Raw genomic sequence first — 19805 nt, 5'->3', positions numbered from 1 at the left:
GTACTCTTTTTAGACTAATACGAGTCAATCACATCATATTTACATGATGTGTTCTTACTGCTTTCTTTGATTGATTGCATGTTCGTTTCTCGATTCTAACTCACATCAAGCTTCTTGTTGCTTTCTTTTTTCTCTCTTTGTCTTTCTCGCTCTTTACAACTTAAAAGAAATAATAGAGGCGTATAGCTTTGAAAATCAATGCTTCAAGTTTAACTCATATAATATTATTTATTGACATTGTTTTGTTGATCTCATAAGTGGAGGAGTATGAATTGGTTTTATGTCTACACATAAATCTAATATATAAGAGTACGAAACAATAATGTTATACATAGGTTCATTGTTGTTATTTTTATTTATTTATTTATTTATTAAGTTTTAGTTAATATTATTATTTGTAAACTTTAAAAATTGAAAGTTTATAAAACAATTTTTTGTGAGGTAATTAGTTGTTTGTCGAAAGTATAATTGTTATTTTTATTTTGTCATTTGTTTACCGTTAGTTAATTATGTTATGTAGTGTAAATCAAATGAAAAAAAAAAAAAAACTGGCGTACTATACTATTCCACTTCCCTTATTTGAATCTCCAAGCCCTCATGATATGTCCAAGCATATGGTGATTTTTTACTTATTACTATGAACATGGCCACGAATGACTCAACATGAGATTGTTATTTTGAATAAATTAAAGCATTAAAATATTTGTTTTTAATTATTATGAGATAAAATCGTTCAAATACCAAACCTTCGCAGGAAACTAAAGTCGTTGTCTAGCATAAGAAGATATTTTATCATGTCTACGTGATCATCTTGGGCAAAAACTTTTGCCCATGTTAAAAAAGATATCCCTACTTTTAATCTTAAAGCTCCGCAGGTGATCAGACACGCCTTCATTTTCCTTTAAGATTTTTGAACACCTCTCCTAGTATTTGTAGAATAGCCTCCTTCAATTTAATTTATCGAGAATGATGAAACTAGAGTTGCTGCCTCAATTTCTTCGCACCAAAGATCTTTCATTTGAAATCATTAACACAACTTCAGACATGGTTGGTCTTATGCTAACTGGTGATTGAGTGCACTTTAAAGCAATTTCAATGATCTTCTTGACATGTTCTTGTTCACTCTCTGGCAGATTTAAATTTTCATCAATGATCTTCAGATGCATGTTGTTCTCATAAAACTTCCATGCCTATTCACATTGTTATACAAAATAAAAAATATAGTTAATGACCAATTTACTGAATTGAGTTATCAATGAAAAATTAATAGCTAAGGGTACGTTTGGTCGTCGAAAATTTTCCAGAAATATTTTCAAAAAAACAGAAATTTTGAAAAAACATTTGGTTGGTTCAGTTTTCCGAAGTTTTCTAAAAAAATGAAAATGTTTTATTTTTCCAAATTGTATGTAAATTAGAAAAGTGATTTTTATAGTTTTCCAAAGTTTTCCAAATTTCTAAGATGAAAAATAAAAACTCAACCGCTTCTAACCAAACGCGTTTTCTAAAATTTTCATTGAAAACTGAAAATGAAACTCCACTCTATTTTCTGAAAACATTTTCTTAGAAAATGAAAATAATTTTCCACAACTGAACGCAACCTAATTGTCTTTACAATACATGCCTAGCTTTTCAAATCATTTTTATTAAAATTTTATAATATTGTATCTTACATCGTCAAGGAGGTAACAAGCGTCCGATCTTTGGGAGTTCACATCATTGCATCTTCGACCACTTATGATTTCAAGGGTCACGACACCAAAGCTGTACGTATCTACCTTGTCTGATAAGTGTCCATGTGTTGCATATTCTGGTGCAGTATAACCCCTATATTAAAATGTTCTACAAAATTTGTTATTATGATAGTTACAGAATTTGGATCCATTATAGTAAACAATGAATAAAGTATACAATGTTAACATACAAGGTCCCAGCAAATTTAGTGCTAACATGGGATTGGCCTTCTTCTTGCAACCTAGCCAATCCGAAGTCTGCAATTTTGGGTTGGAAGTCATCATCAATGAGAATGTTTGCTGACTTTATATCCCTATGAATGATCTTGACATGGAATTCATGGTGTAAATGTGCAAGACCCCTAGCGATCCCAAATATGATATTAAACCTTTGTTTCCAGTTCAATCTTCCTTTTGCCTCACCTACTTGTTGTTAATTTACATTGGAGTATTACATTAATGAACCTATCAACAACATAAGTAAGCAAGAAAGTAATCTTCTTTGTTTTCCATAAAACAGTTGACTTACCCCACAAGAATTTGTCAAGACTACCATTCGGCATGTACTCTAGGACCAAAAGGAGCTCTGGTCCTTCACTAGACCAACCAAGAACACGGACAAGATTACGGTGGCGGACGCTACTCATCAGTTTAACCTCATTGTTAAATTCTAGTCTTGCTCTACCATGCCGTACAAGAAGTTTCTTCACTGCCACAACATTCTTGTTGTCTATAGTTGCCTGTTAAATAATACATGAAGATCAAGAATTACGTTAATTTTAAGACCTGAAAGATTCAGTTATTCAAAATCTTCATTATGGTTGTAGTTGTAAGAAGTTCTCTATAAATACAAACCATAAATAGGGCTAATGCATTCGTTGTTTCTATTGAAAGTTAAAATAAATTGTTTTGTAACCTTAAACACCGTAAATATTTTGAAGTAACTAGGTGTGAGATCCATGTAATACATGAGTTTATTTAAAAGAAAAAATTAAATATGGAATTCTAAACATTTGAGAAGTTTTAATTTATAAGAAAAGTGAGAAAAGATATTGAATTATTAAAATTAAAGTATTTTTTCTCTTTTAAATTTAAACAAATAATTTAGATAAATAAACAAAAAAAAACTAATAAGGTTTTAATTTAGTAATTTTGAAATTAGAAGGAATGTCTATTAATGAAATTGATATGCATTTATTATTACATATAAATACTATATAAAATTTAAAAAAATGGAGAAAGCATAAAATGACATGTTAAATAGAAATTAATTTAAAATAACCATAAAATGACATGTGGTTAAATGAATAAGAATGTGATATGTGGCAAAAAAATCTTTGTTTATTACAGTAGATTAGGTTGAAAGGGATTTAACAATAAATAATTTCTTATTTTTGTAAATTAATATTTTGAATAATTAGACAATTAGCTATACCAAAGTGACGTACCCAACAAAGTTCGACTTAAATGCAATTTTTATGGGAGAATTCCATTTATATATTCTTAAACTTTCTTAATTATGTATACACCTTATAAAACTTCAAATAAAATGTATATATACAACCTATAAACTCGCATATATACCCAAATATATGTCTAATGATAATAAATATATTTAAAATTTAAAAACGTTATCTTTAAACTAGATTATAACCAAACTACTATAATACTCATTTGCAATCCCTTTTATAACCAGACTCCTTATTCACGACCCAATTCTTTGCCATTTCATATTATTTATAACCGATTAGCAAAACCCGATTATTTTATATTTCTAATCGATTGCTAAACAATATATTTAATCTCCTAGAATTAATTTAGGAAACCTACAATTCTTCTTTTCCAAACTATTTTCTTCTTCCTCAGGTTCTTAGTTACAGGTAAAATCACTGAAAAATTAATTTCATTGTGGGTGTTAATATTTTCCAATGATTCATGAAGTAAATAGGTTGAACATAGCAATGTGGGAGAAGACTAATATCATAATGTTACAAGTTAATCATTTTCTTACCTATAAAAAATCAATTTAAAGATAGTGTTCTTAAATTATTTAATATATTAAATATGACTAAATTAAGTATTTGGACATAAATGTGAGTATGTAGGTTTTATAAGGATATATACAAGTAATTTAAAGTTTTACAAGGATATATACTTAATCACAATGTTTTGCATTAATACGATGCACCAAACTATACTATGTTAATAAATAAATTGTATTGCATTAATATCATTTAAAAAACCTAGAATGTTTTTTCGCTACAAAATATGCACTTGTACACAATCAAGTAATATTGAAGAGCTATTAGACGAGTTATTAGGTGAGGGTTTGGTAAAAATAGGCTAACAGATGGCTCCATTGTTGTCCAAGTTCACAACCTGATCTCCAAAGAACCTCGTCAACATATTTTTTTCACAGATAAGGTGTGGTAGCCCAGATTTATGTGGCCAATAAGATAAACAAGATGATAGTAGATGTTTGCTTTTAAACAATATATGTAGGTCAACAATGATAAGCAATGTTTTTAAAGAAAAATAGGATCTCAATGGAATCATTCACAATGATCGTTAATGTTGCCAATTTTTAGCGACATCTTGCAAACATATGGAAACATCATGAGATCTATAAATTGAATTCAAGGATGAATTTCCAGAACACATATATATGGAGAAAGCCATAAAAAAAACAAAGTCGACGGCCATTCGTTTATAAACATCATTGTAGCTAGGTAAGTCTAAAAAAGAGACGTGAGTTGCAAATATATGGAGAAAGAGTGCAAAACATATCAATTATCCTCATGTCATGAAAGGAATTCTCATCACTGATTAAGATTGAACTTAAGCAACACATTGGTTGGAGATGTCAAGCCTCTAGATGTTATTGGAAACATTGATAATATCTACAAGATATCAGGATTCCAAGAAATGCTTACAAAAAAAAACAGGGTGGGCTTTGGGTATTACTTGCATTACCTTCTCCATCTATAAATATCACCTTTTTGGAAAGCAATGACATTTATTCATGGTTCTCAAGGATGGAACTTTCAATAAAATTAAAGGGTTTAAATACGAGCATATGTATAACATGGATGGACACCAAATGTCTCCCTCTTATCTCACATCGGTGTGACACAACTATATAAGTGAATATATGTTGGAGTCTCTCATCTCACCATAATAAGGGCTCTTTTGATGTCTTTTATCGGTGCAACACGACCAATTTGTCTTCTTGTCAAACGATCTCAAATCGTTTTCCGTAGCCTGCTTACAGTAATGACGTGTTTCATCCTCAAGGCCTTTGGGTAAAATTTAGGTTCACCATTCTTTGTTAGTAACTAATAGTTAGCTAAGGAGAAGACATAATTTGAATTTTTTTCTCTAATGGATATTTGGAAACTATAGGATCCGTTCTCCTTTACATATGTAACTTCATCCTTTAGGATTTCAATATCTCACGAGTATAATAGGTTTTACAATGTATTCATCTGAGATTTCATTGAACTAATCTTGATTTTTCTTGTCTAGTTATTTTCTCTATTCGGGGTTTGTAGAATATAATCCATGTATAAGGCAATCTTTTTGACTACTACAACTCGACTTTTGATAACACTTTGGCTCTGCTTATCCTAGAAGCGGTAACCCATATCAACTAATCGATAGACTATGAAGGTGCATTTCCTTGCATTTTCCTTGAGTTTGTCTCTTTTTAAGTCCTTGATCTTCACATATGAGACACATTTAAAAAGTTTCAAATGTTTGACTAAAATCTCCCAACCTTGCCATTTCCCTTCTAGAATTTTGAACCCTAAGGGGATTTAGGATCCTCTGTTGATTAATTATGTTGTTCTTTTGACTGAATCTTCCCAAAACATCTTGGGAAACCCTACATGTAGTCTCATTCTCTTTTCGTTTCGGTACAAAGTACAGTTCATCCTTTCATCTACTCCATTATGCCGAGGTGTCTCTAGTACCACCTTTAACATTATGATATATTGGTCAACATACTTATCAATAAATTCTTTGATTTTTTATTCTCCCCTATTATATGACTTAAAACACTTAATCTTTGTATTTGTTTCATTTTCCATATCAAATTTACATTTCTTGAAGGTGTCGAATACTTTAGATTTATTCTTCAAGAAACAAGCCCAAACTTTCCTTGTGTAGTCGTAAATGAATGTAACATAGTACAGAAATCGTCACATTTAAGAAAATGAAGTTAGGTTGTATACGTCTTAGTGAACTAACTCAAAATTTTCAACTTTAGGAGGTTGATCCAAATTTGAAAAGGTAACTTTCTTTTATTTTCTAATAATATGTGGCTCACAGAAGTAAAATGTTATATTCTTCAACCCTGGAAAATAAGTGCATTATCATTGAAGTGTGTTACCATATTCACCTCACTCTTTCCTTTATCTGTTGAGGGTTTTAGGCACTGATTTTTAAAATGGCCACTTACTTTTCAATTCTAGTAGGCAATATCCTTCATGTTCTTCTACTAACTGCTCTTCCATGATTTTTTTTATTCCTCTACCACTTCTTCCTCTGGTTATTGTTTTTCCTTTGTATTATGTACTTAGCAGACTACTAGATATCTCCATTTCATTCCTTATGTGAATATCCTTACCAACGACCAGGTTGTGAATGCCTTTAAATGTCAACTTAGTAGTTCCGGTTGAATTACTAACTTTTGTCACCATACCAGACCAATTCTCAAACATAACAAGGCTTCGACTTCGTCTTCGAATTTAATATCAACCAATATCAGCCTTGATATGATTGAATTAAATTCATTCATGTGTTACTAGTGTTGTCAATAGCGATCATAGCGATCACTATAGCAAATAAGGAGGCGATGCATTGGTGTGTCGACATAGGGTTTATAGTGAGGTAATAGCGACGTGGTGATATAATTTTTTTTTCATAATTTGGTATAAACACTTTTTTATATAAAATGGAAAAATTTATTGTTCGAACATCGTTTTACCAATCGGTATTCGTCCAATTCGTGATTGGGATCACTAATTTTACATTTGGGATTGCCAGTTTGGAGTTTAGATCGCAGATTTAGAGATTAACGGAAAAACATCGATCGGAAAAAAAGAGTTGCGTTTCACAACCTCTTCGATTTTGTTTCTGAATTCTGATGCTTTAATTAATTCTTTTAATATATTTAATTGATTATATATTCCACATTGCTACTCCTATTCTACTTTTGTGATAAACAAAAGTTTTCCTGTACTCTCTTTCTCTCGATATCAGCTTCAAAAGTTTTATTTTTCCAGAACTTTTTACATTCTGTTTTGTTTCTTAAGACTTCTTTTCTTCTTGTTGTAATTTGAATGCTTATTGTTAATCAATAATGTAATATTCATGTTTAAGAACTTATCAAGCTAATATTATTGGTTTTTAGCAATTAGTTAAAATTGCTAAACGGTAAAGGTAAAAATAGTATTAATTTTTTAATAGGGAATTGCTAAAAATGAAATAGTCATCGCTATTCCATCGCTATTGCTACATAGCGTATAGGTAGGTTGTCGCTATTACCTCGCTATCGTTAACGATAACATTGGTGTCACCGATCCGCCTTCCTTCATCTTCGTATTAACCAATTTCTAGATCAAGAAAACCTTATTCATTGTCGAGGGTTTTCATACAATAACACTTTAATTAGCCCATATATACAGTCTTGTCAATGACAAGATCTTGTCGATTCAATAGATTCTAATTATCTTGCTTTATTGGTTAAGGTTTCTTTTTGGTCAAGGGTTCGTGTAACTTCTTTAGTAGAGAAAGTATGCAATATGCATTATCTAAAACATGAAATCATTACATTCAAAGTTATCGATCTTAACCTACCAATCTTCAACCATATCTTTGATATCATGTGTAAAGATTTAAGCATTTATACAAATGATAAAATGATTTTGTACATGCATAGTAATGTGTAAATAAGAAATAAGAACACAATATTTAACATAGTTCACTTGATTAGAGAAATCGAGCTACCTCCACAGACGAACATGATATATATATATATATATATATATATATATATATATATATATATATATATATATAGAGAGAGAGAGAGAGAGAGAGAGATCTTTTATTTTTAGCCATCTACTTACACCTTTATTTGGGGATACACGAAGTCAAAAGGGATATATTTATACAAGAAAGCTGACCTAAATTTCACACATAACATATTTTGATTTCGTATTTAATATAAGACCTAAACCTTGAATTTTTTTCCTTAGGCGTTATACTAATTCTCTGTCTTTGTAATTGAAATTAGGTTTAAGGGAAGTCCAGGCTCTACTAATCAACGAACTCCTAGTTGGAGGTTTTTCAACTAATCAATTGTCATCCAAACTTGAACTATATAACCCCTTCACTTTAGGCCATGCGTTATCTTCGAGTGTCTGGAAGGCCAATCGTAACAGTTTTAATTTCCCTATTTTCACTACCTTGGTAAGCACATATGTTGGATTCTTTGAAGTAAGTATCTTATTCAAGTTAGAGCACTATCATTTATCAATTTCATGATAAAACGGTAGCTCATGTGAATTTATTTTGTTCTAATGTTAAACGTTGGATTCTTTACCAAATGGATTACTCTCTGGTTGTCCGAGTGTAGTACACAATCTTCTTGATGCGTCCTACACTCAGTTAATAAGTTCTTTAGCCATATGATAAGGTCCCCATGTGTGGTTTGCATAGCGACATTGAAACTCCAAAACAAAATCAACACATACTTTACAAAGTCGTGCTTAGAAGCATGAGTGTATTTTTTCACATTCAAAAGGTAGCTTATGAGGGCTTGACCTACCATGATTTTCTATTGGGAATGAACCTTAAGATGAACAATTTGTTCCTTAGAATAAATTGAAGAATGTGACATCCGATATAAAGCATGGGGGTAGGGAGTTTGTTTGGAGCCAAATAACCCATCATGTAAAAAACGTGTGTGTATATATATATATATATATATATATATATATATATATATATATATATATATATATATATATATAAGGTTGATAGAGCATAACATGTACATATAAGATCATAATATCCATGACGATCAAACTTAACGATGGATGAGTTTATATTTCTCCTTGTTGAATAGAATATAGGTAATTGTATGGATAAACTATTTCAGTTGAATACATGGCATGATAATATGAATTTTAAATATTGTTTTCTTATTTATTTAATTGTGAGATATCAACATAAGGATAGTTTTGATCAACATAAGGATAGTTTTGATCCGAAAGAATTATTTTAAGATACAAACACATTAAATATGTCCAATTATTTGAATCCTTGAAACTGTCTAATCTCATCCAAACTAGACTTTTTGGTGGTAGCGATATAATGATCCGTTGATCTTGCAGAAGCTTCTCAATTTTCTTAGGCCTATAAAACCTCACTATATGTTGTATTGGGATGTTTTTCCATGTAAGGAAACTACATCACGAGTTTCATTTTCACTTGGTTGTGTTGGTTCTTTTAGATGACTCTCTGGTTCGTGTCGAGTCCTTGAGTTGATTGGTTGACCTTGAAATTCTGCCTATTTTTGGCGCTTTATATGATATAAACCCATTCCATACTAGACTCGTATCAAGCTATAAGCCCAAGTGTATTGGGAGTAAGTTATTGTTAGAAAGAGTGTCAAAGGTTATTAATTATTGCTAATATTTCTAATACTAGTAGGTTCCTTTTGGCCCACATGATACAGTTGAGAAAAAAGAATTTAGGAGAAATTTGTTTATTAATTTATCATGGATTGATAAATTAATTAGAAATTATTTGGGAATTAATTAATTCTATAGTTTTGAATGTAAAGTAATTAATAGCTAACTAAGTGGAATATTCCAGAAACCTAGAAGGATACGATGGGCTGTAATTTAGGCTTATCCCATAAATTTTTGTAGTTTCTTTGGGACTAAGCAACTATAGCCTATAAAAAAGGTGCTAGGTATCAAACCCTATTGCTCATCCCTTGGCTTTAAAATTTATCCATTCTCCTTCTTCCAAACATAAGGATGATTTTCTTAACCCTCTCTATGGTTTATAGAATTCAATTATCTCTCCTAGGTTTCTTTTGGTATGCTCTTTAGTGTTCTTGGATGTGAAACAAAATAAGGATTCTGGATTGGGTCTTGTCATCCAAGCAAGGTGTCAAAGGAAAAGGTCTTAAGCAATAAGATCATTAGAATCAAAAGAGGTATGTACTTTCATACTTTCTTATAGTAGTAGCAATAATTGTTGGATAAGGTGTCTAAGTCCATAACTATATTTGGTATATACTTGACCCGGTTTGGCATGGTCCATTTGGGTTGTTCGGCATCTCAACAATTGGATAGACATAATGAGAAAAAGGACACTTATGGTTTGTTAATATATTATAAGTTCTAATATATTAATATGAAATCGAATTATTTAATTAGTATTGATCGAGAATTAATTTGGAATTAATTTTGTAATAAAAAAGAGACTAATTAAATATATGAGGATTGATTATGTAAATCATTCATTCTTATGTAGTGGGCTTTTGGTTTAATGATTCACTAGATTGGGCTAGGACCCATTGGGTGCTCCATGGAGGTTAAAACCCATGGATCATGGGGAAATGAAAAGCCATACACATTAGGGTTTACATGGTGTAACCCTACATGTGACATACTATATAAAGAACCTCATATGGTGTAAAATCGGCCACTAAGACAAGACAAAGAGGGCTAGCCGATTTTGTGATCAAAGTGTTCTTATCTCAAGTTATTCCAAGAGTTGTAGGTGTTGTGTGAAACATTTGAGGCATCACATTTGGGGGCTAGGTTCACAAGGTCTTAGGATGAAAACCTTGGAAAATCAAATTTGCATGAATATTAGAGAAAACATAAATCCAAGGTTTCTAGGGTTGCATGTACACCATAGGAGTGTTAGAATGCTCAAAACCCATCAGTGGTATCAGAGCCAGGTTTGTTTTCTTTGTATTTGATGCAAACTGCTTGAAAAAATCGATTTTTCTGCTAACTGTTCAGTGAACTCGCCGAGTCCATGGGGGGACTTGACGAGTCAAGTGAAAATGCACCCTACTCGTCGAGTAGGTTCTTGCACTCAGCAAGTAGGAGCCCCTGTGTGCAGAATTTCGAGTTTTGCTGCTGGAAATGGACTAGAATCATTACCCTAAACTGTTTTGGACTTATAAAACCTGTTTTTGATGGTGTAATGATTATGCTAACCCATTTACAATGGTTATTATCAAAATTTTAAGTTTTATGTGTGTTTATATGATTTTTGAAATTGTTGATATGAATGTTCATACTTGTGAGTTTTAGAAGATCATAGGAATTATTTGCAAATTGTTTGTTAGTGTAATTCTTGATCTTGATGCCTATTGATGGAGTCCATAATTTGTCCTCAAGTTATGTATTACCAAAAGTCACTTCTTTATATTGTCATTAAAGAGCCATAGGTTACATATAGTGAAGAGTCTTCATTTTAATAAACCATTAAATCCATAAGTTATGAACATGTAAGGTTTTGAATAGTTTAAAAACTTTCCCTCAAGTTTTGGAATTTGTAAAGTCCTTTAGAAAACTTTAATTCCAAACCCTAGAGTTTTAAAAGTTAACATTCAACCCTTATACTTTATAGTATTATACGTTAATAATATATATATATATATATATATATATATATATATATATATATATATATATATATATATATATATATATATATAAGAGCAAGTCAGTTCTACCGTTAGTAGGCCTCATTCACGAAGTCGGTCTATAAGGGGGGTATAAGGTTGTTGCCTATAAAATGGCAGCTTAATGAGTGTCCACTCTCACCCACCGCTTCCTTGACTGGTGGAGGGTCGTTAGCCGAACGGGTAGGACAATGACTATAATCCTCATATAATCCTCATTTAAAAGTATAATGAAATATATAAAGTAACTAAACCTTTATAAATTCCCAATCTTAGTTATTTTAGGAAAATGTGAAATTAGTGCTAACCCATGAAATTACACTTTGTACCTTATCAAGTCGTTGGTGGAGCGTGTGTGGGTAACCGACACACTAACATGGACTAGTAAGAGTGGAAAAGGGTGACTTAATATTTATCATAGATCGGTGGAGTGCGTGTGGGTAACCGACACATCGATTAGGTGATAAAGATTAAGGGTACCCATCAGATCCCCTCGCGAAGGGACTGTGTAGGGCTAAGCATTTGCAGCATGCGAGTCGCATCGGGCTGAAGGATGATAATAGTTTTACAGATTAGATAGTTTTTCTGAAACTAGTAAAATGTAAATTGACATTTGATGATTAAATAAAAGTTGTTGTTTATTTATAAGTAAAGTGTTGCTATCTTGTGTCAATTGTTTACTATTGTTTCAATTTTGCATGTTTTGACTTCCGGAATAATTACTTTATTCAAACTCTCCACAGTCAGTCATATGTTGGAAGTAGATATGAATCAAGACTGTCATGAATTGGGTTTGTAGATGTCTAAGGTGCTAGACATAGCAAATGGTTGCTACAACATTCATGAGTGCTCATAAGTTCTGAGTATTGGATTCAACCCATGCTCACTTGTATCACTTCATGGAATTTATCTCGGGCGATCGTGAGACGGTAATATTATATAAGTCTTCAAACCTAGATATATGAGTTGTTGATTATGAGTTGATTGTGCATTGATTGTACGAAAACGCATTGGTAACTCGATGTTATAAAACGTGCTTGTGTGTATGATTCAACAAGTAGTTAGTACAAGCATATGAGTCGAAGTTTATCTGTTCCTTCTAGTCCTTGGAGGATTAGAAGCGATATCTGGGCCCCTCGATGATTTTGTTTTGACCTATGTACCGGGCCCGGTCAGAACCAAATTGATGTGTTCAGTTTAGTTCTATGTCAAACAAATCGGAAATCGGGAAACAAACTGCTAGACAATAAGTACGACATTGTTCCATGTATTTGTACGGCTGATATCTAGAACAGAGGATTATCTGATCACTTATCATAAATGGTGCATCATCATCATCTTAGTTCCGCGAGACTTTGAAAGAGCTACGATTGCTGGTCGGTTCCTGAAGTCATACTTGCAACTATAGTTATTAGACTTATCCAAGTGGGAGACTGTTGGATAAGGTGTCTAAGTCCATAACTATATTTGGTATATACTTAATCCGGTTTGGCATGGTCCATTTGGGTTGCTCGGCATCTCAACAATTGGATAGACATAATGAGAAAAAGGACACTTATGGTTTGTTAATATATTATAAGTTCTAATATATTAATATGAAATCGAATTATTTAATTAGTATTAATCGAGAATTAATTTGGAATTAATTTTGTGATCAAAAAGAGAATAACTAAATATATGAGGATTGATTATGTAAATCATTCATTCTTATGTAGTGGGCTTTTGGTTCATGATTCACTAGATTGGGCTAGGACCCATTGGGTGCTCCATGGAGGTTAAAATCCATGGATTATGGGGAAATGAAAAGTCATACACATTAGGGTTTACATGGTGTAACCCTACATGTGACACACTATATAAAGAACCTCATATAGAGTAAAATCGGCCACTAAGACAAGACAAGGAGGGCTAGCCGATTTTGTGATCAGAGTGTTATTTTCTCAAGTTATTCCAAGAGTTGTAGGTGTTGTGTGAAACATTTGAGGCATCACATTTGGGGTGCTAGGCTCACAAGGTCTTAAGGAATCCAAGCTACAAGAAAAGGTATGTCATTCTACTAGTTTTTATATTACAAGTACCCCATGCCATGCTAGATAGGATGAAAACCTTGGAAAATCAAATTTGCATGAATATTAGAGAAAACATAGATCCAATGTTTCTAGAGTTGCATGTACACCATAGGAGTGTTAGAATGCTCAAAACCCATCAGTGATAACATAAAACTTAGATCCTCTAGTTTGCATGAACACATATGAATTATTGTTATGTTTCTGTTGTGCATAATCGTGTGTTTAGATATTAAAAACCTATTAGTACATTCGGGATTATGGTTTGCTATAAGCCTAGTATGATATTAGTTCGTATTGGTTAGTATCAGAGCCATCCCTGTCTTTCGAAGTTCCAACTTGGAGTGGTGGCCTGGACCCCAAAAGAGGGGTGTCTACCGTGACAAACGTACTCATGACCAAGAATAACTGCTTGGACCGAAAAAAGGATGCCAACCATGAACAACGAAGATTAGCTTTTTGGAGTGGCTTATAAGCCTAAGTGTCACGTCCTCCTACAAGTTAGCTTTTTGGAGTGAGTCCTACACTTGGGCTTATGGCTTAATACATGCCTAATACGGGATGCATGGGTTCGTATCATTCTACCATAAAATTTAATTTTGTTTTCAGGTTTAAGCTTCTTGCTAAACTTTAATAAATTTTCGTCGTTAATATAATTAGGTTAATATTTTAGAAAATAACGTATTTATAAATACAACTGACTTCAACATGATTGAAAAACACACACATATGCATATATATATATATATATATATATATATATATATATATATATATATATATATATATATATATATATATATATATATTGACAAACACACACATATGATTTATTTCCAAGATTTTTGAAATTTCACTATTATCTTCGTCTTACATCACATCATTTTGTCGAACATCTATCACGCTATATATATATATATATATATATATATATATATATATATATATATATATATATATATAGAGCGTGATAGATGTTCGAAGAATGATGTGATGTAAGACGAAGATAATAGTAAAATTTCGAAAATCTTGGAAATAAATCAATTAAGGGTTTGAAGTTTAAGAACCTTGTACGGTTACGATGCATATATGATACAAAAAAAATGTAGTATGGTGAGTTTGGATACCCAAGTTTATATACCTTTGTACAGTATATTTACTTTCTCTCTCTCTCTCTCTCTCTCTCTCTCTATATATATATATATATATATATATATATATATATATATATATATATATATATATATATATATATATATATATATATATATATATGTTCGACAGAAATATGTGATGTAAGAGGAAGATAATAGTGAAATTTCGAGAATCTTGGAAATAAATCAATTAAGGGTTTGAAGTTTAAGAACTTGTACGGTTACGATGCAAATATGATAGAAAAACGACGTAGTATGGTGAGTTTGGGTACCTAAGTTTATATACCTTGTAAGTATATATATATATATATATATATATATATATATATATATATATATATATATATATATATATATATAAGAGACTAATGTGGATTTTCAAATAGAAAAAAAGAAAAATAATGATTTATTATAATGAAAATATTTTTTATCTTTTAAATTTAAACAAATAATTTAAATAAAGAAAAGAAACTAATAGGCTTTAATTTTTGGAATTTTGAAATTAAAAGGTATGTTTATTAGTGAAATTAATATCCATTTATTACTACATTTATTGCAATCATTATAGTAAAATATTATATGGAATTTAGTAAAATAAAAAAAACTCATAAAATGACATGTTGAAAAAAAAATTAATTCAAAATAACCATAAAATGACATATGACAAATTGAATAAGAGTGTGACAAGTGGCAAAAAAACATTCATTTGTTAGAGAGGATTAGATGAAATTAGCAAAAGGTCTAAAACTAACTAAAAAAAGTAACAAATGTAAACAAATCATTTATAATGCATTTAAAGAAAAAAAAAATCGCTTTGAGAAATGGTCTCTTTCTCTCGTAGGCCTTGGACTGTTTTTCAAATCTGCAACGTCCCTTTTTTTGCAATTACTTTTAAAGAAGTTTCTCCACTTATATCCAAAATGTCTACTTCCAAATATTTAATATCACTGTTTTTCAATGATATGATTGATTTTAAACCATATTATCGTATATATCTATGATAAATTTTAGTAAAAACAAATTTTTATCTACAAATTCCAAAATTATTAATAGGTTTTCGGACTTGTTCTTGTAATTTTGGAGTTTTTTCTTTCTCCGGATTCCAAAATTTTAGTCCTAAATCCATAATATTTGTCCAGAATTCTGGAATGCCAGTACGATTTTTTTTAAATGTCTTTTTTGTTAGTCCGAAATCCTCAATTCTGAACTTGGTGGTTATTTTCCAAAATCATAATTTTTTGGTTATTTTTCTTCGAATACACATTAAATTATAATTAGATTACTCAATATCCCTAAAAAAGTCACGTATTTTGCTAACCATTGTTTTGGCGGTATTGACGATAGTGGCTGCTGGTACTTTTTTAGATTTGTCAATCATTATGTTCTACTTGTTCAAATTCAGAGGCTTTGCTATGTTCATTAGCCTACTTTTAGTGGTGTTGGTGTTTTCAATTATGGTATGTAGCTGGTTTTTTTAATGAAAATCATTTTGCAGTTCAAAAACTAAATAGTAAATAAAATATTGTATACTGTTACCTTATACACTTCACCGAATCCTCCTCTCCCTATTCGATATTCTTCGCTAAAATTTCCAGTTGCTAGTTTCATATCTTTGTAGCTGAAATTTACTGCCCCTTGTAGCTCAGAAGCATCTATTTATATGAAATGGCAGACATACATGCAATTTTATATAATTTCATAATGCTTATACTAGTTAATGAATTAGAATAGAATTCAAGTTGTCACCTTCTTCAAGTGCCTTTGACCTTTTTCGTAGTCGATACCATAGTGAGAAAACAAGGATAAGCAAGAATATGCCTCCACCGACTGTTACTGCAACAATCATGCCTAATTTGCTTGAACTCTCTGCAACATACAATGATAGAAATTATTTTTGTTATGTTATTCTAATGACTAAATGTGAGGATAAATATATTTTAACAGTGAAGTAGCGTACAACTTTTGGGTGATGCCTATTTTAATCCATTGTACTTGGCTCTTCATGTTTAAACATCAAATAGATTTGCAAAAACGCAAAACTAACACTTGAATGGGTAAAAGGATGCGAATAGCTAGAATAGAGTCATTCGACCATCATCATAAAGTCAAGTGTGTATGTATATTTAGGCAACTATGGCGTTTTTTTTATTAAGAAAATAACAAGTATATTCGTCTGAAATAGTAATTAAAAAATTAAAATAAGAAAGGGAAAAGTCTTTTCTTGATGAATCTCATCATTTACATCCATACACCTTACCTTCTTGTAGAAAAGATGTGATGTCAATTGTCTGGTTATCTTTAAAAAATGGTGTGCTAGAATATCTCATAAAACACCCCAAATTAATAGCTCTTCCTTCAGTATTGGGGAAACAGTCTACTAAATTGTTATATGCTGTATCCAGACAGTTTTGGCAAATATTCTGAGTTGTGTTTTCAATGCATTGTGCAATTGCATACAATGTTGCATTCCCACTTGAGCGTGTTGTTGTAGATGCAACATAAAAGTTAGAAGTTCTTGGTGTGGCAACTCGAATATCAGATAAAAACTCCTCCATAAATTTGTTGAAGGTTGATGGCTCAGATGTTGATTGATTACCACATATTCCTGCTGAAGTCACTCCTACATCCTCTATCACTGTTGGATCATCGTAGTAATTTTGGTAGTTCTGATACCTTAAGGAAAAAGAAATGAAGAGAGATAATACACTAAAACAAAGATCACAAATGGTTTAAAGGAATATTAGAACGTTAGTTTCTAGACCACATTTTAGAATATACATTACATATGGATTAAGGAACATTTGGACTACTAACATTTTGTAAATATTTTATGATTAGTAGAATTTATTAAACTTAAAAGAAGCTAGTAAACAAACACTCAAGTGTGATTACATGAGTTAAGCAAGTAGCTGATAAGAAAGGATTTGAAATTAACCCAGATAAGTGAAAACTTTTTACATGTGGTCTAGAAACTAGAAATCATTTTACATTTGATGAAACACAAACAAACTAGTCAAGCAACATTGTTTAAGATCTTTAAAACTAACAAGAACTAAAACTATTTGACATTAGACAAACAACATCTTTTATGCCCAACGAACTGTTGTGTTGAATTAATGTAAAATTTAGTAATGTTGTATTTTGAAATTGTTCAAATTGTGAATGAGTTAACCCAACAACTTAATTCATTATTTGAGTAGTGGAATGAAGTTATTCCATGGGCTAAAAGGAGAAAGAAGAAAATGTTATCTTTAAAGTTGTCTTTAAGAAGGCATTCGATAACTTCAGTTAGAAGAAGATCTCATAGTTGAAGAAGCTAGATCTCACAGATGAAGACGACCTAAATCGAACATAAAGGGGTTTGAATACGGGTAAAAATTGCATCAGAGTCCCCTGAAGAGATGCTACCATTGGAGGAAAAGCTATATATATTTGGATTCGTTAGGTTTTTAGCCATAGACAACATCTGACTTTTTGAAGTCAAGCTTAATAGCTTATGGATGGGGACCTTCAGAATAAGAGTAAATCTGGCCAAATACAACAGGAAAGGGGGAGATTCCTTGAAAGCCCCTTTCAGAAGATTGAAAAGTATTATCGTCAAACCTCAAAGGTTGAGAAGTGTTGTGGTTTTTCTTGAAACGAATTTAGTAGCTAGTTTTCTTACCACTATCTCATCCTCCAAGCTAGACCCAAGACTCTTGAATTTGGATGCAATCTCACTAAGTTTTCCCGAAAACTCATCAATCGTGTCACCCTCTTTCAACTTCATCATCTCTAGCTCAGTTCTAAGTGTTTGAAGTCTTGCCTTTTGAACTCTTTCGACTCCCAAACACCGCACACGAAGCGCTTCCCACACGTCTTTTGCATCCTTATGCTTAGCCACTTAAAGCAATATATCTTCAGGTAGAGTTTGAATCACAGATGCTCTTGCCATTAGATTTTTCTTTGCCTCAATCGCTCTTCCCGTTTCTTCCCATAAGCCGTATGCTTATAAGATCGACTCCACCATAATCGACCAACTTGTATAATTTCTAGCTGTTAACTTGGGGCAATGCAGTGGGATACTTTAACTGGTCATGGGTACAACCTGACTTGATCCTCCCGGGTTTGTTGTTGGCATGTCTCTAACTTGATCCTTTCTTCTGGTGAGAAGCTAACCACAATAGATCACACACACAAATCTGAGTTATTCAAGATCTTATTCCTTTCTTCAAACCACCCACACACACTTGCAGGTGCACCAAAAAAACTTGTCTTCTGATCTTCTTTCTCACTATGACTAGATTCTTCACACCGATTAGCTTCACCACACAGGTTCCTTGTCTTCTTGGTTCACCCAAAACTTGGATTCAGCACACACTACTTACTCATCACACATCACTTTCTCAGCACACAACCCTTTGCTTCAACTCACATAAATTGATCTTCCAAAACTCTATTCACTAATTTTTTTTTCTTTGTTCTCGGCTCACACAGAGCTTTGTTTCTGCTCACACAGAACTGCAATAGGTTCACATAGAACCTCTTCAAAGATCCCACGTGTTGAGCCTAGGGCTCTGATGCCAAATGTTGGTTCAACCCCAACAACTTGTTAACAGATGAGAAAAAAAACAAACAAGTATGTTATCTAGCTGCTGTACACAAGAAGGAAAAAAAAAAACAAATGGAGACTTTGTTTTTATTATTATTTTTATTTTGGACTCAACCACTACTTTATTAATCAAAAGCAAATGGCTATAAATTTGAACCCAATGGAAAGAAACAATATCATCCTAAAAGCTACTCACTACTCCTAAAGAAAAGGACACCAAAGTATACAACACGTTTCTGAGATTTGAACTTGGTCAATAGCCCTTTATTCAAACATTAAATAAATCAAACCAAATACTAGCCTTTTACCCCTACCCATAACTCAAAGTGACCCACCCATGTCAAGATTACCCAACAGCTGAAACATGGAAAATGTGGTTCTCGTGCTTGCAAGAATGGTATCCATGGTACTATGTTAAAGAAAGGCTAGCATGTGTATCAATCCTAGGCATGCCCCCACATGCGTTGCTAGATGTTTGTGTGAAGTCTTGGAAGAAGAAATTTGTAATCCCGAGGATAAAAATAGAGATAGAGGAAGGGTTCT

The 19805-nt window shown here is 31.9% G+C and overlaps 1 protein-coding gene across 3 annotated transcripts in view; it reads right to left on the bottom strand.

Annotated features, from left to right (window-relative positions):
* Positions 1-752: 752 nt before the first annotated feature.
* LOC145166646 (cysteine-rich receptor-like protein kinase 2) overlaps positions 753-19805 on the bottom strand; it is a 42217-nt gene continuing 23164 nt past the window's right edge. For 2 of the 3 annotated variants that reach the window (XM_079085662.1, XM_079085664.1), the window contains exons 2-8: positions 16929-17344; positions 16418-16537; positions 16208-16323; positions 2260-2470; positions 1922-2153; positions 1671-1824; positions 753-1190 (exon numbers count right to left, since the gene is read on the bottom strand). In XM_079085662.1, coding sequence (XP_078941788.1) covers positions 990-1190; positions 1671-1824; positions 1922-2153; positions 2260-2470; positions 16208-16323; positions 16418-16537; positions 16929-17344 — 1450 coding nt within the window. In that variant the 3' untranslated portion in view covers positions 753-989. Of the gene's footprint in view, positions 1191-1670; positions 1840-1921; positions 2154-2259; positions 2471-16207; positions 16324-16417; positions 16538-16928; positions 17345-19805 lie in introns of those variants that run through there. The other variant, XM_079085663.1, reaches the window with a different exon arrangement.

The sequence above is a fragment of the Lactuca virosa genome, chromosome 3 (genome assembly GCF_052849685.1).
Source record: "Lactuca virosa cultivar CGN04683 chromosome 3, Lactuca_virosa_CGN04683_v6, whole genome shotgun sequence".
NCBI classification, from domain to species: Eukaryota; Viridiplantae; Streptophyta; class Magnoliopsida; order Asterales; family Asteraceae; genus Lactuca; species Lactuca virosa.
Note: the sequence above shows the minus strand (reverse complement) of the source record. Positions and strands in the feature narration are given on the sequence as shown.